The sequence below is a fragment of the Dama dama genome, chromosome 15 (assembly GCF_033118175.1).
Source record: "Dama dama isolate Ldn47 chromosome 15, ASM3311817v1, whole genome shotgun sequence".
In the NCBI taxonomy this organism is placed as follows: domain Eukaryota; kingdom Metazoa; phylum Chordata; class Mammalia; order Artiodactyla; family Cervidae; genus Dama; species Dama dama.
Genome location: NC_083695.1, coordinates 92178840 through 92201876, shown reverse-complemented (window position 1 = coordinate 92201876; position 23037 = coordinate 92178840). Strand labels below are relative to the sequence as shown.

Genomic DNA, 23037 nt, shown 5'->3' with positions numbered 1-23037 from the left:
GATTAGAATGCCAACGTGATCTAGTGGTCCCAAATGTGAACCATTTGGCCAAAAAAAAAAAAAAATTCTATAAAAAAACTGTGTACAAAATAGGTTGTGTACATCTTGGGAAACTGAAACATGCTGTTGTAAATATCCAGAGCAGGGGCCTCAGCAGTGATACTTGACAGGCAGGCTCCAACATGTGAGATTCACAACAGCAAAGAAAGAGTCCGGTGGCCAGAGGTGACCCCATAGAGTGACCTCATGGTGTGACTCCCAGAGCTGGCCTTAGCCATTTTGAGGGGCTGCTTGGGCCCGATTTTGTGAGCAGCCAATATGTTTATTATTCTTTTAATTTTCAAAAATAATTATTATTTTATAAACAAGGAACCCAATCACGTGGGTTGATGATTCTTTCTTTCTGTTACCATATTCCTGCTCTTCATGGATCACGGTCACAGTTTAGGTTTACACTTGACCTCCTGGCCGCTTCTTCTGCAGAGTCAAAGGTGCTGCTGCTGCTGCTAAGTCGCTTCAGTCGTGTCCGACTCTGTGTGACCCCATAGACGGCAGCCCACCAGGCTCCCCCATCCCTGGGATTCTCCAGGCAAGAACACGGGAGTGGGTTGCCATTTCCTTCTCCAATGCATGAAAGTGAAAAGTGAAAGTGAAGTTGCTCAGTCGTGCCCAACTCTTTGAGACCCCATGGACTGCAGCCTACCAGGCTCCTCCGTCCATGGGATTTTCCAGGCAAGAGTACTGGAGTGGGTGCCATTGCCTTCTCCAGGTCCCAGGTGAAAAGCTGCCAAACACAGCTCTGATGTGTGAGTCACCGTATGCCAATCAGCAATGGACAGGGAGGAACTGGACACATTCTCTCTTAACAGCATCCTTTACATTGCAAACCAAAAGTCTCCGTCACTCACTCGACTCGGCCTACTTGGAGCAAAACGACAGGTGATGTTAAGAGAGCCCACCATGCTGACTGGTGGAGCCTTCATAAAGACCCGGAGATGGCTTCACAGAGAAGCTCAGGCTTCCCGGGGCCATCTCATCTTGCTTCACTGAAATCGCACAGAGCACGTGAGCAGTCAGTTTCAAACAGGGATTCCAGAGATGACCTCCAAAACACTTTGAATTTAAAAAAAAAAAAAAAAAAAAGAAAGACAACCCCAGTGTCAGGAGTGCCCATCGGCCTGCTCAGTGGGGGCTCGAGCTGGCTCTTGGAGGTTCCCTCTGTGCCAGGAAGAGGTCCTTCAGTTGAAGGCCAGAGAGGAGGAGACAGTCCTGGGTGAGCTGAGCTGAGACAGCAACTACTAATCAAACAAGAAGGAAGCATTTCAGCGTGTTAATAACCTGTCTGAGCATCTACCAGGATGGCCGTCTCTTCTTATACTAAATGAAAAAAAGACTTCCAAGGCGTTTTGGAAGGAAGCATTTGAAAACACACCTGGAACTGTCCTTTTAGGCAAAACAGACTAGCTCCCAGTTTGGACTTTAGAATTGACACTGGATAATTCAGAAGAAGGTGCTGCCATTCTCTCAGGAAGGGCCAGGGTGAAAGGTGAGTTCAGAGAGGGCCCTGGTGCAAGAAGCATGTTGGGTGCCTGCTGCTGGCCCAGCCACAGATGGTGAAGCCCATAGCATACTTGGACCCTGGCATCTGGAAAAGCCCCCGGCTCCCACTTGTCCAGCCAGGAACAACTCCCTCCATCTCTGCCTGCCCTCCCCTCCCCTCCCTCAAATGGGGCTATCCATGGAACTTTCCTGGCAGGAGGCCCGACGTCTCTGACCTGCCAGGAAGCATGACAGATGCACCCGTCAGAGCCAGATCAATTAAAATGAATCACGAGAAGTCCTCCTCCCTATTCTAGGAGCCTGAGCTTTTCCCTACTGAGATCATCATCATCATCATATATATATATATATATATATATATATATAACAAAAATTATTGAACTTCAGGCTTGGAAGGCTCTTGGAAGCTTCCATCCAACCTCTTTATCTTACAGCCAAGGAAGCTAAGTGAGGAAAGCCCTGTGAGTCCCGTGACAGAGGCCACGCAGCCAGGCAGGGTCAAGGCAGGAGCGGGGCTGGGGAGGGACTCACTCGGTCTCTTCCCTGGGAACCCAGGGCACCTGCGTTCTCCCCAGGGATGGCAAGAAGATGGAGGACAGGGTGGAGCCTGGAGGGCTCTGTGTTGGGGATGTAGCCAAGATCTTTCACACCGAGAGCCAATACTTTGATTCTGAACAGTTAAGCTGCTTACGGGGCCCCCTAGCAACTCCAGGACTCACACCCATACATGCACCATACTGGCTAACATTTTAATAGAGAATTTCTTTGTTATATTAATTCTCTTATTAATAAAATTGCTTTCATTGTGCTAATATCTTATCATTTTACTTCTCTTTTTTATTGTAGAGTACACAAGATGAGATCTACCTTCTTCAATTTTTACACATACAACACAGCATCATTAATGGTACATTAATATTTACAACAGCGGATCTCCAGAATGCATGCATCATGCAAAAATGACACATTTCAGCTTCTGATCAGCACCTCCATGGCTCCCCCGGCTTACCCCCACCGCTGGCAACCACCCCTCTGCTCTCTGTTCTAGGGGGTTTGACTCCTTTAGAGACCTCATGTAAGAAGACTCATGGGGTGTTTGTCCATCTATGACTGGCTTATTTCACATCTAACAATGGTCTTCGGGGTCTTCCTTTTGCATATGACAGGATTTCTCTCTCTTTTAAGACTTAATAGTATCTCAGTGTGCATACACACACACCACATTCCCTTCACCCGGTCGTCCATCAGTGGACATACAGGCTTCCCCCATACCTGACTATTGTGAACAGGGTTGCAGTGAACATGGGAGTGCATATTTTATCCAGATTCCGATTCCAGTTCATCAGGATAAGGAACCTGGAGTAAGGCTGCTGGATCATGTTTCTATTTTTAATTTATTGAGGAATCTCCATGCTGTTTTCCATAGCGGATGCACCATTTTACAATCCCACCAGCTGTGTACAATAGTCTCAATTTCTCTCCCTCCTTGCAAACCTGTGTTTATCTTTTTTTTTTTTTTTAATAACAGCCATCCAACTGGTGTAAGGCGATGACTCACTGTGGTTTTGATTTGCATTTCCTTGATGACTCTTGGATGTTGAGCATCTTTTCATTTACCTATTGGCCATCTGTCTGTCTTCTTGGGAGAAATGTCTATGTAAGTCATTGGATCATTTTTTAATTGGTTTATTTGCATTTGTTTGTATTTTTGCTATAGAATTGTAGGAGTTTCTCAAATATTGTTGATATCAATCCTGTATCAGACCTGGGGTTGGGAAGTTTATTCTCCCACTTCATAGGTTATCTTTTCATTCTATTTTTCCCTTCCTCTGTTGTGTAAATGCTTTTTAGTTTGATGTAGTCTACTTGACTTTTTGGTGTCATTTCCAAGAAATCATTGCCAAGGCCAATGTTAAAAAGTTCTTCTCCTATGGTTTCCTTTAGGAGTTTTGTGGTTTCAGGCCTTATATTTAAGTCTTTAGCGTAGTATGAGTTGATTTTGGTGTATTTTATTCCTAAATATTTTATTTCTTTTTATGCTATTATAAATGTGATTATTTTCTTAATTTCTTTCACAGATAGTATGTATAGAAATGCAACTTTTTTTTCTATGTTGTATTCTGCAACTTTCCTGAATTTATTAGTTCTAATACTTTTTGGTGGAGTGTTTAGGGTTTTCTACATATACGATCATATCAACTGCAAACAGATAATTTTACTTCTTCCTTTCTGATCTGGGTCCTTCTTACTGCTTTTTCTTACCTAACTGGGCTGGCCAGGACTTCCAGTATTAGATTGAATAGAAGGGGTGAGAGTAAGCATCTTGTCTTATTTCCAACCTTAGAGAAAAGTTTTCAGTTCCTCATCATTGAGTATGATATTAGTTGACAATATATGACCTTTATTATGTTTAAGTTACATTCCTTCTATACCAAGTTTGTTGAGTTTTTAGCACAAAAGAGTTTTGAATTTTGTCAAATGCTTTTTCTGCATCTATTGAGATAATCTTACTTATTATCCTTCATTCAATCAATGTAGTGTATCACCTTAACTAATTTGCATGTGTTGAATCATTTTTGCATCCCAGAGATAAACCCCACTTGATCCTGGGGTATGACTCTTTCAGTGTGCTGTTGAATTTGGTTTGCTAGCATTTGGTTTAGGATTTTTGCATCTGTTTTCATCAGAGATGGTGACCTATAGTTTTCTTTCTTTGTAGTGTCTTTGACTCTGGCATCAGGGTAATGCTCATGTCATGAAATGAGTTTGGAAGTATTCTCTCTTCTTCAATGTTTGGGAAAAGTTTGATAAGGATTGGCATTCATTCTTTTTAAAATGTTGGGTAGTATTCACCAGTGAAGGTATCTGGTCCTGGACTTCTCTTTGTTGTAAGATGATTCTCTTTATTCATTATTGGTCTGTTCAGACTCTCTATTTCTCCATAATTCAGTCTTGGTAGGTTGTGTGTTTCTAGGAATTTATCCATTTCCTCTAGATTATTCAGTTTGTTGGCATATAATTGTTCATAGTGTCTCATATGCTCACTTTTATTTCCGTGGCATCAGTTTTAATGTTTTCTTTTTCACTTATGATTTTATTTATTTGTGTCTCCTTTCCTTTTTTCCTTAGTAATCCAGCTAAAGGTTTATCAAGTTTATCTGTTCAAAAGTCCAACTCTTAATTTTAATGAATTTTCCTGTCCTCTATTTTGTTTATTTCTGCCCTAATCCTTATTATTTCCTTCCTTCTGCAGACTCTAAGTTTTTGTTTATTTGTTTTCTAAGGTCCTTGAAGCGTAACGCTCAGTTGTTTAGTGGAGATCTTTCTTGCCAGCACTATAGATCATGGACCTAACTGACATAGACAGAACATTTCATCTAGCAGATGCAGCACAATACACATTTCTCTCAAGTGCCCAAGGAGCCCCTGAGGATATATCACATCAGGTCACAAAACCACTAACAAATTTAAGAATATTGAAATCATACCAAGCATCTTTTCCTACCACAATAAAGCTAGAAATCAGTAACAGAAGGAAAACTGGACAGCTCACAAACACATGGAAGTTTAAAACCACACTCCTGAACAACCAATGGGTCAAACAAGAAATCAAAGAGGAAATCAAAAATTATCTTGAGACAAATGAAAAATGAAAACAGAGCATACCAACACTTGGCGAGGCAGCAAAAGCAACACTTAGAGGGAATTTATAGTGATAAAGCCTATGTTCATTTCTTATCTTAAACACACATAGCCCTGATTGTTTGGACTGCACAGGCACTCATCCTACCACCACCTAAAGACAGAGCCCAGTTTTGAGCTGGCAAATAAACCCCTGTGAAGGTAGATTGTGTGAAACTGAATATAGTAGGTGATGGCATGCATGCCAGTAGGATGAGCCACATGGTCTGATTCATGGAAAACGGAGGAAACGGAAGTGACGCCCAGGAGCAAGCATTCCAAGGCAGAGCTGTGCTCGCCTGACACGAGAGGGGGCGCGCTGCCGACTTTGCTGTTTCCTCCACAATCAGATTTGCTCCCCCTTGCTGTGGTCTCCCATCTCTTATTCCCTGAAAGCACTAGCTGCAAAAGGCAGCCAGCAGTTGTTTGGATTTTTAAGATACCACAAAGCTGACAGACGGGGCCAGCGTCACTGCCCACCACTGACTCACGATGTTCACTTGCGATGCCCTGAAATCCCAGGTACTCACCGAGGTTGTACCACATGTCCCTGATCTCGAAGCCGATCTGTCTCCGCATATCTCCGTACCTGAAAACCAGTGACAGGAAAAGCACTGAGTCACTCCACGGAGCGTTTGAACATCAGACTTGGATTATTTTTATTTAGTTTTAGTTTTGGCAGCACCATGTGGCATGAAGGATCTTAGGTCCCTGATCAGGTTTTTGAACCTGTAACCCTTGCCCTGGAAGCATAGAGTCCTAACCTACTGGACCACCAGGAAGTCCAGACTTGGATTATTTTTACGTGCAACGAAAGTCCCCCATCCCTGAGGCCGATAAAGAGGGTGTTGAAGCATCAACTTCTTCTGCCCCTGAAAGGAATTGCAGGAGGAGGAATTCAGCCGAAAACCTCACTTTCCCGTCACCACGGATTACATAAGGTCCTCTCCTCTCTGGAAACATGGGGGAGACGGTGCAGAGAAATTACTCTCCTTTCTTTAATCTCTCAAGGCATGAGAAAGAGAACCTGGTCCCTGGGCCTGAGGGGGAGTTTGCTCTGCACGCATATCATTAGCATCTAGGCACCAGACACCAGATGACATTGCACAGCCCGGCACACAATAAACAGGTCTCACATGTTAAATTAAGCCCTGGAGTCTTAGGCAATCAGACCCGGGAAGGCCTCTTCCGTGGAGCTCCCAGTTCCCATCCTTCTTCATCATTTTCAATGTAAGGAAGGACTTAATACCAAGAGATGTCAACAAACATTCCTCCCCGCCTCCGCCTGTTTTTGTTTACCCCGGGAAAATAAATGCTAATTTTCTTCCCAGTGGGTCAGCAGAGGGGGTGTGTGTTTCATGAGTAAACAGAATTTGATGCTTCAGAAGATAAACCTTTATTAGTTTGTGAGCAATTTAACGTTTCCCTTTATTGCCTAAGGAAAAGGCTGATTATATTAAAAATAATAATTTGTAAAATTATCCCACAGTGTTGCAGCGTCGCAGCTGTGGATCGGCGCCTGCCCCGTGCATCCCCATGTCAGCTGACGTGGGAAGAAAAGCTCTGATAACGGATGACCGAGTTGTGACTCCAGAGGCAGAGATCGGGCTGGTACCTCAACAGCCCCAGCTGGTGCCACCTTTCATCAGAGTCCCGTGTGCCCCAAGCACCTGTCTGCCACTTCCAGGAGGAAAGGACTGTAGACCCTGTGATCATCACAACCAAGAAACATGAACACACTTGGCAGCTCGCCTTGGAGAAGTCAACCCTGGGAACATCCCAGTCGGACAGGTTCCAGGAGGCTGCACACGTGGAGAAACTGATCAGAGCGGGCAGAGTTACCACCCTTCCTCCGAGGACAAGCTGGTCCTCCGAGGTGAATGCAGCACTGCCCAGCGACTGGGGCAGGTAAATTTGGTGAGAGAGAGCGGCTCTCTGCCTGGGTCTGCACCCACCACCAAGATACAGTGAGCAGGGACCCGGCCACCCTTCGGTATCTAGTTGGCACCCTAAAATACCCCAGGGGCACACGATCTGAGCACCAGTAAAGTGTGCTTCCTTTTGAGGCTTGGAGAGCTATCTTTCATCCCCATTTTGCTCCCCTAGGAATGACAGAGGGGTCCCAGCAGCCGAGGCCGGGCGAGGAGGCGGTTGGCTGCGTGATGACTGGGAAGACCATCCTCCCAGCATCTGCCAGGAGAGAAGGATCGAGGAGGGAAAACCGAGCTCCATCCAGTGCAGATGCTTCCTCCCCAGGCCGGGGGGATGCATGCCGTCCAGGGGGCTGAGCTGCCTCTCGGCAGAGCGCATGTCTGGGGTAGCGGGGAGCGCAGCATCGCAGGGAGGACCCCGAGAACGCCAGCATCCCAGCCCCTGCCTCCAGGTGTCCAGACTGCAGCACAGCGAAGCGGGAAGCCAGAGGCCCAGAGGAGGTGACAGCCGGTCCCGGGGCGGGCGCTGTCAGTTACTAACACAAGCTCTGAAGACCCTCGCAACTGCCAAGCCGTTCCTTCCCAGTCTGGAACTGCAGCTCTTGGAAAACACGAGTGGTGAAAGCCAGGCTGATCTCCATCAGTGTCCGAGCCTCCCTGGCCCTGACCGAACTCCCTCTCTCAGGTTGTACACTGATTCAAATTAAACCCCGAGTTTCAGAAAGGTAACCCAGCTGTAGCGATGTCACCATTTTGGTCCGGATCACCAGGAGGGACCCGATGGATGTCTCTAGCCCTTCCAGTGATGGAGTTGATGCAGGGACCACCAGAGAGGGGAGCTGACCCCGCCCCCTGCTTCTCCACACAGCATCCCTGCTCCCAGTGCTGGCTGAGTGCTGGGGGGGTGTGGGGGGTGTGGGCTCAAGGATGCTTGCGTTACACTGATTGGTTACGCTTCACCATCTTCTCTGTGGAAAGGAGGCGTCTTCACAAGTATTTGAGAACAGGGAGGATGAGCAAAGATCTGAGCATATATCCCTCATGGGAGTTAGGCCTCCTGGATAAGGATGCTAAAAATGCCGTTTTAATAGTCAAGTAAGACACAGGAGTGCGAGGCTGGTACAGGAGGCGTAAAGAGCTCGAAGGTGAAGGACAGGACCGCATCTCCCTGGCAGCAAGATTGATCTTTTCTCCAGCTTTAATAAAGCAGGCAGCTTTGATAAATCCATACACATCTCAGCGTAATCCACAAATGGAGTTACAGTTGTCACCAGAACTTAGGAGGGATTCCTGAACCACTCGGATATTGTCTCCCAAGGAGGAGAGACAGCTGCAATGTAGGGGACCTGGGATCCAGAGCTGGCGGCCTTCGGGTTCATAAGAGTCCATCCTGAAGACTGATGGTTGAGGGAACAGAGCTAGTCCTCCGGGCAGGGGAGCAAGATGACTTGGCCAAGGTCACAGCAAGAGGAGACGAGACTGCAAGTCTGCAGACTCCCACAGATCCCTGTCCCTGCCCCCGGCCCACACCTTGAGGACCAGAGAGGCAGGCATCCACCAGTCACAGCACCGCACCGTCCCATCCCTCAAGCAGCGTGTGTTTCATCTAATTCTTGCGGTAAGCCCAACAGGTGAGGAGAGAGAGTTCTCCACTGCCACCTTCCCACTGAGGAAGCAGAGATTCTGGCTGGTGAAACGACACGCCCGTCTCTGCAGAGCTGGGGTCAGCAGGCACTCCGGCCACACCCAGATGCCCTGTGCTCACCCACACGGTGCGTGCGCACCTCAAAAAGGCCAGTCCGAGGGGCCCCCCAGGAGGCATCCTTTAGAGGTGAGCCTGGGTAGATCTCAGATCCCACGTCCAGGCCTATAGCTCTGACCCAAAATAGCATGACTCTGGTCTCCATGGCCTCGTCTCAGCACCTGCTATCCTGAATCTTCACCCCAAGAAGCAGAAACAGCATGTCCACCAGAGACAGTCCAAGCTGAGAGGTCAGCAAACCGAGCCCCGGTCTGAGCACACTGGGAAAGTCACCTGACCACCCTGACCTGCGGTCTCTTCATCTACGATATCGGGGTATTGATGGCACGACGCATGTCTCCCAGGCTTCGGGGTGAATGAGATGTTGCCCTTGTTTGTCTGAGCAAACAATGAAGTCAGGCTGGTCCTTCCTTTAGAAGCTTAGACTGGGCCTCCTCACAGCATCCTCCCCATGGTTTCCAAGGTCATTGACATTAATGTGTTCAGCAAGCATCACTCATTGCTTCATGATTTACTGAATATGTCCTGGAGGCCAGCACAGAGCTAATATGGGAACAGTACTATAATGTGGAGAAGAGACACAATCCACAGATGTGTGGAACCTATTAGCATGGTAGCAGAGATGGACATTAAACAGTCGCCCAAGACATGCACGTATGTGTATGTAGTTTTTCTCGAAGGGCCATGATCATGGTTTGTTAGGAAAAAGAGGAGTGGGTCCAGGTTGGCTGTGGGTGAAGCTTGCTCTGAGAGTAACGTCAACTCTAAGATTTGAAGAAGGAAAGCTGTAATTCAGACAGAGGTGGGACGTGATCAGCAGGTGCAAAGGCCCTGTGGCGGGTCGGGGGGCGGGGTGCAGGTGGGTGTACGGACCACAGAAGGCAGGGAGGCTGGAGGACAGGGAGCTTGCCTTACTCCTTCCCCTTAAGAGGAGGGCTGTGCTGTGAACCAAGGCTTCAGAGGCAGATCGATACGTTTCAAAAATTTTCTTGAAATGAGAAATACACTAAGCGGCACACACATAAATATATGTGCACAAAAGTTTCATGAAATAACGCTTAACTTTACTACTCTAATGCTTTCTTATACTCTATTTCAGTGGGGGGAAAAAAAAAGAAAAGAAAGAGGTATGTTGGTCTTGGCTGGTGTGGGTTGAATTGTATCCTCCATAAAAATCTGTTAAGACCCTAACCTCTGCTGTCCGTGAATGAGAGTGTGTCTGGAAGAGCGTCTTTGCAGAAGTAATCCTGTTAGCATGAGGTCATGCAGGACAGGGCAGGCCTTAAATCCAACGACTGGCACCCTTATCAGGAAAAGGAGAACTTTAAGGACACAGACACAGGAAGGAAGGCCATGTGAAGACAAAGGCACAGCTGAGGATCATGAAGGATGCGGTTAGGAGCCCCAACCACAGTGAAGGACGGGGCCACCCCCAGAAGGGAGGAGAGAGGCAGGGACGAAGCGCTCCCTTTGAGCTTCCAGGAGGAACCAACTCTGTCGATGCCTTGATTTCAACCTCTGGTCTCTGCAACTGGAAGACAATACACTGCTGTTGCTTCAAGCCGCTTAAGTTTGTGTTCATGGTTACGTTATGGCAGATGGCTCTAAAAAAAATTAATACAATGTCCTGTTAAGTTGCTAGCCTGGCCCAACAAAGGGCTGAGATGCACAAGGGCTGATACTGAAAAATGCTGTCTTAAGGGGAGACAACAGAATAATTAAAACTTGAGGAGCTCCATCACTGAATGGCTGGATGGAGGAGTCTGACAACAGCACAGAGAGGCTAAGATGGGAGAAGGAAAACCTATGACGGGGTTCTGGGAGCTCAGACAGGAGCTGGCCGGCAGCCAGAGTCAGGAGCGGGTGGAGGATGGGGAGAGATGGGAGGCATGGAGGGAGCTTGGGGAAGATGATGGGTGGGTTAAGACATTTTTGTTTTTATGGGAAAGACTGGTAACTTCTGGGGAGGTAGGAGGAGGAGGGACCCCAGACCGATGGGAATAAGCCTTACTAGACACAGGGTCAGATGTGTCCTCCACTGCATAAAGTTTTATCATGGTCAATAAAATCCCACATCACTAGAAGAAGATATGGTATATATTTACAATGGAATATCACTCCGCCATAAAAATAATGGAACGATGCCATTTGCAGCAGTTTGGATGGATCTAGAGATGGTCACACTAAGTGAGGGAAGTCGGGCAGAGGAAGACAAGTATCATAGGATATTGCTTACATGTGGAATCTAAAATGTAATACAAATGAAATTATTTACAAAATAGGAAGAGACACAGAAAATAAACTTGGGGCTACCAAAGGGGAAAAGGACAGGGTAGGGGCATAAATGAGGAGTATGGGGTTAATAGATGCACAGTGCTTTATATAAAATAGATAAACAACAGTGATTCACTATACAGTACAGCAAAATATATTCAATATCTTACAATAACTTATAATGGAAAGAAAAATCTGAAAAAAGAATTAGCTGAGCCACTTTGCTATATCAGTTCAGTTCAGTCGCTCAGTCATGTCTGACTATTTGAGAACCCATGGACCACAGCACGCCAGGCCTTCCTGTTCATCACCAACTCCCAGAGCTTGCTCAAACTCATGTCCATTGAGTTGGTGATGCCATCCAACCATCTCATCCTCTGTCGTCCCCTTTTCCTCCTACCTTCAGTCTTTCCCAGCATGAGAGTATTTTCCAATGAGTTAGTTCTTCGCATGAGGTGGCCAAAGTATTGGAGTTTCAGCTTCAGAATCAATCCTTCCAATGAATATTCAGGACTGATTTTCTTTAGGATGGACTGGTTGGATCTCCTTGCAGTCCAAGGGACTCTCAAGGGTCTTCTCCAACACCACAGTTCAAAAGCATCAATTCTTCGGTGCTCAGCTTTCCTTATAGTCCAACTCTCTCATCCATACATGACCAGTGGAAAAACCATAGCTTTGACTAGATGGACCTTTGTTGGCAAAGTAATGTCTCTGCTTTTTAATATGCTGTCTAGGTTTTCCATAGCTTTTCTTCCAAGGAGCAAGCATCTTTTAATTTCATAGCTGCAGACACCATCTGCAGTGATTTGGGAGCCCCCAAAAATAAAATCTCTCACTTTTCCCATTGTTTCCCCATCTATTTGCCATGAAATGATCAGATGTTATAATCTTACCTCTCTGAATGTTGAACTTTAAACCAATTTTTTCACTCTCCTCTTTCACTTTCATCAAGAGGCTCTTTAGTTCTTCTTCGCTTTCTGCTATAAGGTTAGTGTCATCTGCATAACTGAGGTTATTGATATTTCTCCCAAGAATCTTGATTCCAGCTTGTGATTCATCCAGCTTGGCATTTCACATGATGTACTTTGCATATAAGTTAAATAAGCAGGGTGACAATATACACGCTTGGTGTATTCTTTTCCCGATTTGGAAACAGTCTGTTGTCCCATGTCCAGTTCTAACTGTTGCTTCCTGACCTGCATACAGATTTCTCAGGAGGCAGGTCAGGGGGTCTTGTATTCCCATCTCTTTTAAGAATTTTCCAGTTTGTTGTGATCCACACAGTCAAAGGCTTTGGTGTAGTCAATGAAGCAGAAATAGATGTTTTTTGGAACTCTCTTGCTTTTTCGATGATTCAACAGATGTTGGCAATTTGATCTCTGGTTCCCCTGCCTTTTCTAAATCCAGCTTGAACATCTGGAAGTTCACGGTTCATGTACTGTTGAAGCCTGGCTTGGAGAATTTTGCACATTATTTTGCTAGCATCAGAGACGAGTGTAATTGTGCCATAGTTTGAACAATCTGTGGCATTGCCCTTCTTTGGGACTGGAATGAAAACTGACCTTTCCATTCCTGTGGCCACTGCTGAGTCTTCCAAATTTGCTGGCATATTGAGTGCAGCACTTTCACAGCATCATCTTTTAGGATTTGAAATAGCTCAGCTGGAATTCCATCACATCCACTAGGTTTGTTCATAGTGATGCTGCCTGAGGCCCATTTGACTTCACATTCCAGGATGTCTGGCTCTAGGTGAGTGATTACACCGTCATGGTTATCTGGGTCATGAAGATCTTTTTTGTATAGTTCTTCTGTGTATTCTTGCCAGCTCTTCTTAATCTCTTCTGCTTCTGTTAAGTCCAAACCATATCTGTCCTTTGTTTTGCCCATTTTTGCATGAAATGTTCCCTTGGTATCTCTAATTTTCTTGAAGAGATCTCTAGTCTTTCCCATTCTATTGTTCTCCTCTATTTCTTTGCATTGATCACTGAGGAGGCTTTCTTATCTCTCCTGCCTATTCTTTGAAACTCTGCATTCAAATGGGTATATCTTTCCTTTTCTCCTTTGCCTTTAGTTTCTCTTCTTTTCTCAGCTATTTGTAAGGCCTCTCAAACAAACATTTTGCCTTTTTGCATTTCTTTTTCTTGGGGATGGTCTTGATCACTGCCTCTTGTACAATGTCATGAACCTCTGTCCATAGTTCTTCAGGCACTCGGTCTATCCGATCTAATTCCTTGAATCTATTTGTCACTTCTACTGTATAATCATAAGGAATTTGATTTAGGTCATACCTGAATGGTCTAGTGGTTTTCCCTACTGTCTTCAATTTAAGTCTTAATTTGGAAATAAGGAGCTCATGATCTGGGCCACAGTCAGCTCCCAGTCTTGTTTTTGCTGACTTATAGAGCTTCTCCATCTTTCACTTAGAACATTCATCTTCTCCTGTGAGAACTCCAAAATTACAACTCACTGCTGAATAAGGGTCTACAGCAGAATGTTGGATTCCACCAAGAAAAGATATCCCACATCCAAGGGCAAAGGAGAAGTCCCAGCAAACCTTTGCAATACACCAGAAACTATTGTAAATCAACTATACCTCAAATAAAAGGAATGTAGTATCACTAATGTACGCAAGCCAAAAGCAGTTCACGTAACAAAAGGACCTTGGCACAGGTTACAGCTTGTTGAGTCTATCTCCTCTGGTTCCCTTCTAATTCTTATTATGAATTTATTTGCAATAATTTGAGCCTCTTGGGGTAAAAAAATAGCACAAACACAAACATCATATTTTCTTTTATAATTTGGAACACTTTACCACAGGTTCCGGAGAAGGCAATGGCACCCCACTCCAGTATTCTTGCCTGGAAAATCCCATGGATGGAGGAGCCTGGTAGGCTGCAGTCCATGAGGTCGCTATGAGTCGGACACGATTGAGCGACTTCACTTTCACTTTTCACTTTCATGCGCTGGAGAAGGAAATGGCAACCCACTCCAGTGTTCTTGCCTGGGAAATCCCAGGGACTGGGGAGCCTGGTGGGCTGCCGTCTATAGGGTCGCACAGAGTCGGACACAACTGAAGTGGCTTAGCAGCAGCAGCAACCACAGCTTCTGATTAGGTCACATGCAAAGCAAGGCTTGTCACCGTATAATTCTTCTTTTTGGTTTCCTGAAAAAGTAGTGTGTACAGCAGTGTGTATAAGCTTAACTCCTCACTAATGTTTTAGAACCCAGTGTTTGGAAAGATGATGATTTTTTTTTTTTAATATGGTATTTGGTCCAGTAGTGAAACCTGTCCTCTAAAAACAGGCAGGTGTCTGAGGATAGACTTCTACAGTTAAAACAAAATGAACCAAAAAAGAATGAGAAACACTCCGGGACCAAGTGAGGAAGAGGGTAACGGGAATAACACACATTAGTCAGACGAGTTCACATGCACCAACCCGGGGTTGCCCATCAAGCATTAATTACCCTCTCAGCGGACAGTTTTAAATGAGCATTTTATGCTTAGATCTGCTGGAGGCCCATTCATGAACCCCTTCCTCTCTCAGAAAGAAGTCTGGTTCTGAACACAGAAGCCCATTTGCAGTCACAGCACCTCATGGTCCACACCAGGACACATGATGTCTTACAGACTAAAATGTCCACACTGGCTGCTAATTCTAAGCCAGCTCTTTCACATTGGACTCAAAATATCCTGACCCCCTGAATGTACAAAGTGCATGGAAGGATGTAGGTGGGGGAATTAATGATGGTCAGGTTTAGCATTCTGTCGACTTCTCTGTCCTTTGTTAGGAGTCACTAGCGCCAAGGATGTCTGAAGGTGAGTCAGTTAAATGTTCTTATTATGGACTTTGATTCCTAAGGGTTATTTATTTAGTGGTTCATTGCCAAATCTTGTACTCAGTTTGGGTTGGACATAATCAGCGCCCTGCACGGTATGGCCCGTTCTTTTACGTTACTCCTGTGCGCTTCGGGGAACACCTCTGGAATAAATAACCTAATTATCTCCCTAACCTAGGTCGTCGGGAGGACACGCAGCTTAACAGGAGGGAATGAACGGGCAGATCTTCTGATCCTGGCATTTTCCGTTGTTCTGGGCCACAGTGCTGTCGGCCAGGAAGATGAGAGAAGCTGAGGGGCCTGCAGAGAGGAAGAGCAGCCGGGGGCGTGTGGGTTCCACAGTGAAGCCCTTGGCTGGATTCACAAACTCGGCAGCAGCAGATGGGCTGATGGGGAGACAGTCAGAGGCGATGAAACGGGTGGGCACAACTCCATTTTCAGACCCCCTGGCCTTCTCTTCTAGAGAAAAGTGGCCACCTGCATTACAATGTCCGCTGTGCTGGGCATCAGCACCCAGTCACTTGCCCAGACCACTGGGGCTAATCCCTGCGACACTTGGTCCCCCGTGCCCTGCTCCAAGTCCCAAGTGCTCCAGGCCCGGACACTCCCTCCTGCTGCAACAACGCAGAGCATCTCTGCTTGGAGAGGGGGACACACCCCTGAGGACCCCATGGCCCCTGTTGGGGCTGGCTGTTCGCTGGCACGACGCTTTCTGGTAAACAACTCAGCCACCTTCACCACTGAGGCTGAGTACCACCACATGCCAACTCCAGGTTCTACTTCAATCACGCATTTAAAAAAAAAAACAAACAAAAAACCTTTTTATCTCGTATTGGAGCATAGCCACTTACCAATGTGGAAGCTCTCCTAATATTTCTTAGGCAGGTTTTGCTATTTAGAAATTAAAATCGTGCATGGATGGTAAAGTGTAAGGTGCAGCAAGAGGCAGGGAAAATGCAACACACATAGATGAACCTGCCTCGCATCTAGCCTTGGAGGCCAAGAGCGCTCATCACAGACGCTGGAAATGTGGTCTCCTCGGGGGCCCGTCACGGCTACACACCGCGCTGGCAGCCCCGGAAAGGGACCCCTCAGACTGCACCCGAGCTGAGACACTGCTGCAAAGACACCTGTTGGAATGCTGGGGCCTTTTTCCCTTGGGGAATCCACGAGACAATGTCAAAGGGGAAATCCGGCGTTTCTCCTCTGATGGCTGTGAGACAGAGAATTCTAAAAGCCTGACCAGAGGCCCTGCCGGCTCAGGGAGGGCAGACACCAGCTGGCTGTGTTTAATTTTCCGTGGCTCTGAAGCTCGGAAGGTACAGCGTGATGGGGAAGCAAACGTCTCCTTCGGCGGCCAAAGCCCACTTCCTGGCGTTGCTTTAGCTTGAACGTTAAGGCTATTGCAGGAGCCAGGAAGGGGCCCAGGAAGAGAGGGGCTGCACCCTGAGCTGGAGAATGCTCAGAATCAAACTATTTTATTCTCCAAAATGTGAAGGAGACGTCAGCTCTTTTCAGGCAGATTTCCGGTTTAAACATAGGTTTTCTCCACAGGCATCTCTAAGGGAAGGCTGTGCCGGGAGCTTGGTAAAGACTGGGCCCCACTGTTGCCTAGAGCTGTGTGGATTCCAACCTCACCTCCATGAGGAAGACACATGCTCCCAGGCACAGAAGGATCACGAAATGATGAACAGGGATGGCTGACTCAGCACCGTGATGTGCTGTTGAAACACTGATGTACCGATGAACAGATCCCCCATGAGGGTTCACTGTCTTCCCTCTGAGCACCCATAGAACTGAGAAGATGGTGAAACTGAGGCAGAAAGAAGATAAAGGTCCTCAGAGTGCCCAAGGGTTGCAAAGAACCCCACGCAAGGGTTCTTTTTCTGACCCTGGACCAGGAGATATTCAGGACGCTGTGCTGAAAGAGCCAGGTAGGAATCTTGTCTTTCCTGGGGCTCCTGAGAGGCTCTTAGGATAATAAAAGGGCGAGTTAAGCCCTTCAGATCTCCTGCTTGGAAGAGGCCCAGGGTCATCTCTGGCAAAGAAGGAACCCCAGACCACTCAGCACTGCACGATGGGCTATCCCACAATGCTGATGTGCAATAGCTTCCATCAGAAGCTTCCTGGTTCGAAGCAACATTGGAGAATCGAGCCACACAGCAAACCACACGTGGCGTGGCATCCTCACAGCACACAGCAAAAGCAGCTACGTCCCCAAACTCCCATCCTGTGCGGCCCTAATAGTCTTGAATGGCAGAGACCGGCAACCCACCAGAAGGAATCCGGCAATTTTCAATCCGGACTCCAGGGTTAGAAAAGCCAATACCCAATTCATGATCTGAAACCACCCTCTCATTACACCATGACTACATCTCAGTTGGTACCAAGTTGGCTTAGAGGCCGTGAGAAGACAATGCAAATAGACTTACAGGCTCCTGCCCACGAATACAGAGCTGCGTGGACTTACTTGTTAAGGATTTTCGCTCTCTTAGCACTTGAAAAATTCTCCAGCTGCAGGGACTCTTGAGTGAGGAAAGCGACGGCCAGGTGAAAATAGTTGTTCCATAGCTGAAAACCAAAAAGGGGAGATGCTAAGGTGTCGAACTGACTCATACAGGATCTCAAAAACGCTCCGAGACATTTAGTGTTTGCCCAGCGCAAGCCTGTGAGATGTTTACAAGCTGTGTCCTCTATGGGCACACGGCTGACCAGCCACCCACATTGTGGTTCAGGGCTGACTGTGGACTCTGACAGTGCACGCACTCAAGTCCCACCAGCTTGGCCACTTACTGAGGCAAAGAGCCCAATCTCTCTGTGCCTTGGTTTCCACAGATAAAGCGGGACCGGCAACAGTACCTATCTGACAGGGCTGCTGGAGGATCAAAGGAGTAAAGATACCTAGGGTGCCCCTAGCGGTCCTGAACGGGTGGTGATGATCATGTAACACGTGTTAGCTCTTATTAACATATTACCGACCGGGGAACTTTTGCAGAAACTAATGCCTGTGGCTATAATATATCTCAAGTCAATCATGTATTAATATTGTATTATGGAGCCCCTTACCTAACAGTATGTAGGTTTCCATAATTTATCATTTTCATGATACTGAAAATATAAATAAACACTAGACAATTGAGAACAACGTAAAAAGACCCAGTAGTTCATATTTCAAGGACAGTTGTTGTTCAGTCGCTAATTTACAAACAGAGGTGAAAGTCAAACTGTTAGTCACTCAGTCATGTCCGATTCTTTGAAACCCCATGGACTGTAGCCCGCCAGGATCCTCTGTCCATGGGATTCTCCAGGCAAGAATACTGGAGTGGGTTGCCATTTCCTTCTCCAGGGGAATCTTCCCGACCCAGGAATCAAACCTGGGTCTCCTGCATTGTAGGCAGACTCTTTACCATCTAAGCCACCAGGGAATCATAAACAAAGGTAATAATTATTGAATCAAATGAGATGATTATAAAGAGTTACATAAAAATAAGGTGTTAACAATAGCTGACATCTTCAGTTACCAGAGAAATAAGTGGAAAGTTTTAAGCATGGATGTAGCTAAAGTCTTCATGTATCTGCTACTCTTCAGAAGTGGCATTTCTTCAGGACTAGAGCATCTCACTTGGTTGCCAGGGAACCAGGTAAGTGCTGGTCCCCTTAGCTCACATATGAGGTTCAGAGACTTGCCCCAAAACACAAACACAGAACAGAAAAAGGTGAAGCAGAACAAGGGTCTCCAGTGGCCCACCCCAGACCTCACAAGCCACAGTCTTTCCTGCCTACCAAGGAACTTTCTCTTTTATTTAAGCCCTTTTATTGGGTTGCCAAAAGTTTTAGTGAAGTTTTTCCATAAGGTGTCACGGAAGAAACCTGAACAAACTTTTTGGCCAATGCAATACAATAAACAAGGTGGCTCAAATCAGTAAAGTACAAGCTTCATCTTTTGTTTTCAGAACGAACACCTGCCCTGACGCCCACCCATCCCCTCGCAATGCCCTTCTCTCACAGTGCTAGCAGGGGTCTCTGGCCATGTTGGGGTCAGGGTCACCATAAGAGCAGGGCCCAGAACATATTTTAATGCATACCTGCTGCTCATAGAAACAGCATCAACAGAAATACAAATGTGTCTTTTTAAATGCCAGCTTCACTAACTCTCTCTTCCTTCCCTTCATTCACATGTGGCCAGGAAGACAGCTGAGCTACAGGTAACCTAAAACCCCTCCCTAGGAGATGTTCAGGGGAACAGTGTAGTTGAACACCCTGAAGAAGGAGGTTCCCTTGTGGACCGCGTGCCTGGACGGTAAAGCCAGACTGGAACCCACAGGAGGCTTCTGTACCCTGAGGAACTAAGAGGCTGACTGCTGCTCACCTCAAAAACTCCCCTGGCCACTGAAGAGCCGGAGCAGGACTGGGGGCCCCCAGGAACTGGGAGCATCCGGCCTGGGGGAGGTGGGGTGAGGACCTCTGTCATGTCTCTCTCCCAGGGTGCAGCCTGCGTCTACGCACGGGGAACGTGAGGTGGCCCAAGTGTGGGGCGGTCTGCACAGCCAGGCCCGTGCTCTGCAGATGCGTGGGGGACAGGACGGCCTGGAAAGAGTGAGGAGCTGCTCCAGCCTGGAGCAGACTACAGTCACACGGAAACAACACGGGGGGAGGGCGGGTATGTAGGAGGAGCAGGGGGCTTTCAGGCCAATGGAACCGGATGCACCTCATTATACATGTGTCCAAACCCACAGGAATGGACACCACACAACCCTAATGCAAAGTAAGCACTCAGGGACTATGATGGGTAAGCGTGGGTCCAGCAGTTGCATCAAATGTACCATCTGGTGGGGGATGTTGAGGGTGCTGGAGGCAGGGCGTCTCAGGGAAATCTCTGTACCTTCCCCTTAATTTTGCTGTGAACTTAAAACTACCCATTAATAAAATACAAAAATTTTAAAAATCACATAAAACCACAAACATTAAAAAAAAAACCTGTAAGGCTTTCCCTGGCAGTCCAGTGATTAAGAATCTGGGCTTCCACTGCAGGGGGCATGGGTTTGATCCCTGGTGGGGGAAGTAAGATTTCACATGTCATGCAGTGCAGCCAAAAAAAACAAAACAACAAAAAACCAACCAACCAACCAAACAAACAAAAAACGCCTGTAAGCTATGCATGATTTGAGCTGTGACAACTAACAGCATTCACGATGCTGACCTGAGAAGCAACAAGTGCCGTGATTGGGTCAACGGGACTTGAACGTGGTCTGGGGGCTGGTGAGCGCTGATAATGGTGTGAGCGTCTTGAGTGTGGTGGTCTTACTCTAGTTACGTAGGGGAAGGCCCCTGTTTGCATGAAATATACACTACAGACTGGGGGAGGTGACAGGGCATCAAGCTGGCAGCTCACTAGGAGAATGTTGAGAATAAGAGCTCTTGGCGCTGTACTTGCTGGAAATGAGCAGCAGCCTGGGGAGGGGCAGAGGGACGCAGGGGGCGGAGCAGCAGCCCAGAGGGAGGGGTAGTTTAAAGGAGAAGGAAGTGTCTGGGAGCACCAGGACATGAAAACATAGAAACGTGCCTTGTGGGAGGAGCACACGCGGAAGCCAGTCTGGGCCGCGCAGCACCCAGGCCTCCCCCTGGGTATGGGAGGATGAGAACCTCTTAGAGTGGAACAATCAAACCACGCCTTTCAAGGGATAAGGGCCAAAAGAGCTCATCGCAGCCAAGGCACTGGGCATGAGGGGAGCGTCCAGAGGACCAAATGCATGAAAACAGCACACAGGGGCAGCAGTAACCTGTAAGACACACTCTCGGCAGCCACCCCTGAGATACACAGCCATCTGTGTGCTTGACTTAGCACTTGATGGGCAAGGCCTACAAAGATAGAAGGAGAAAACCTAACGAAGGACACGAGAAAAGGCATAAATATTCCTGTGTGGGGTGGGAAAAAATGAATACTGCCAAGTATTCTCCCAAATGCTGTTACAGTTCTACTACAATCTTTTATGAACTCAACAGTACCCAATTAAAATGTAAACAGCATGTTTAAAAAGCTTAACAAGGTGATTTGGAATTTCACTTGGAAGAGGAAATGCACAAAAAGTCAAAATAATTCTGCAATAACATCTTAACCAGGAAGACCTGGCTCTACTAGCTGGGTATAAAACCCGTAGTTAATAACACAAAAAACAGAACGGATACACACATGCATCTGTAATTGTGAGTTTTCTTGGTGGCATTTCAAATCACTGCGAAAGAATAATTTATTCCTAAAATCATGTAGGGAAAAGTAAACTTAAACTCTAGCCTCCAGCAGATGTAGATAAACAACAAGGACAGGGAACTACATTCAATGTCTTGTAATAACCTATAATGGAAAAGTGTGAAAAGGAATCTATATACATAGATATATGAATATATAAATCTATATAGAGATATATAAAACTGAATCACTTTGCTGTACATCTGAAGCTAATGCAACATTGTAAAATAATTATACTTTTATTTTCAGAAAATGATTAAGGAAAAGAAATCACAGATAGATTCAATGTTAGAAAGTTGTTTTTTTTTTTAAAAGCAGAAATACAAAGCATTATCAGATACCAACTACAAACAAAACAGTTAAATTTATAATCAAAGAAGGATTTGCCAAGGAAAAAATAAAACCCAAAAAGCCATTTAAAAGAACTGACAAATTTGGCTACAGAAAAATTAAATATTTCTATATGATAAACCTAAACCCATGACTAGACTACATCAGGAATTTCAACTTACAAAAAATATGACATATAGCACAATAGAAAATGAGCAGAGAAAATGGACAGTTCATACTAGAAATCCTCACAGCCAGTGAGTACTCTCAACCCAACTAGCAATCAGAGAAATATCAACAAAAATAAGAATCAACAATTTTAAAGAAATTGGTATTAGAGAAGATCTAGACAATGATGCCTTGCAGAGAAAGCTGGTGAGACTACAAATTGCTAGAGCATTTTATGACAGTAACTGATCAGTGTCCATCAAACTTAAAACATCTTACCATCCAGTCTGGCAATGATGCTTCCAGCAGCCAGTAGCACTGCCCTGAGATGCCTGTGTCACTGTTCACGGAAGCATTGCCTGCACGGGGGAACTGGAAACAGCCTGCAGGTCATCCGTGCAGGAAGGCCTGCACCGATGTCGACGCATTTACACTGTGGAATATGACAGAACTGAAAACCACAGAGGGCAAGACCCCATTCATGCTTAAAGCCAAAAGAATGCAGGTCTTGGTCCAGATATAGCTGACTCTTGGGTGTGAACTACTCGAGCCCACTTACAGGCAGACATTCTTCAGTAGCAAAGACCACAGTACTGCACAGTCCGTTTTTGGCTGAGTTATACTCAGATAAACCACCTTCCCCCACCCTCCTGCACTGTTCAAGGGTCACCTGTATACGCTTAAAGAAGCCTCACAGATAACACACAATTATTCTAAAAGTTAACCAGCAACTGGAAGGAAATCCAAAAAGAGGGGATATATGTATACATATGGCTTCCTTGGTGGCTCAGACGGTAAGGAACTGGCCTGCAATGTAAGAGACCTGGGTTTGATCCCTGGGTCAGTAAGACCTCCCGGTGAAGGGAATAACTACTCACTCCAGTATTCTTGCCTGGAGAATCCCATGGACAGATGAGTCTGGCAGGCTACAGTCCCAAGGGGTCACAAAAAGTTGGACACAACTGAGTGACACTTTCACTTTCTTTTCACATGTATTTATAGAGCTAACATTCACTGGAAGGGCTGATGCTGATGTTGTAGCTCCAACACTTTAGCCAACTGATGCAAAGAGATGATCTATTGAAAAAGACCCTGATGCTGAGAAAGACTGAAAACAGGAGGAGAAGGAGACAGCAGAGGATGAGATGGCTGGATGGCAGCACCGACACAACGGACAGGAGTTTGAGTGAGCTTATTCAGGAGACGGTGATGGACAGGGGAGCCTGGCATGCTGCAGCCCATGGGGT

The 23037-nt window shown here is 46.3% G+C and overlaps 1 protein-coding gene across 1 annotated transcript in view; it reads right to left on the bottom strand.

Annotated features, from left to right (window-relative positions):
* The window catches only part of DOCK1 (dedicator of cytokinesis 1), a 544913-nt gene that overhangs the window by 93226 nt on the left and 428650 nt on the right, over positions 1-23037 (bottom strand). The window contains exons 31-32 of the mRNA XM_061162908.1: positions 17516-17616; positions 5772-5830 (exon numbers count right to left, since the gene is read on the bottom strand). Of these exons, the coding sequence (XP_061018891.1) occupies positions 5772-5830; positions 17516-17616 (160 nt within the window). The remainder of the gene's footprint in view (positions 1-5771; positions 5831-17515; positions 17617-23037) is intronic.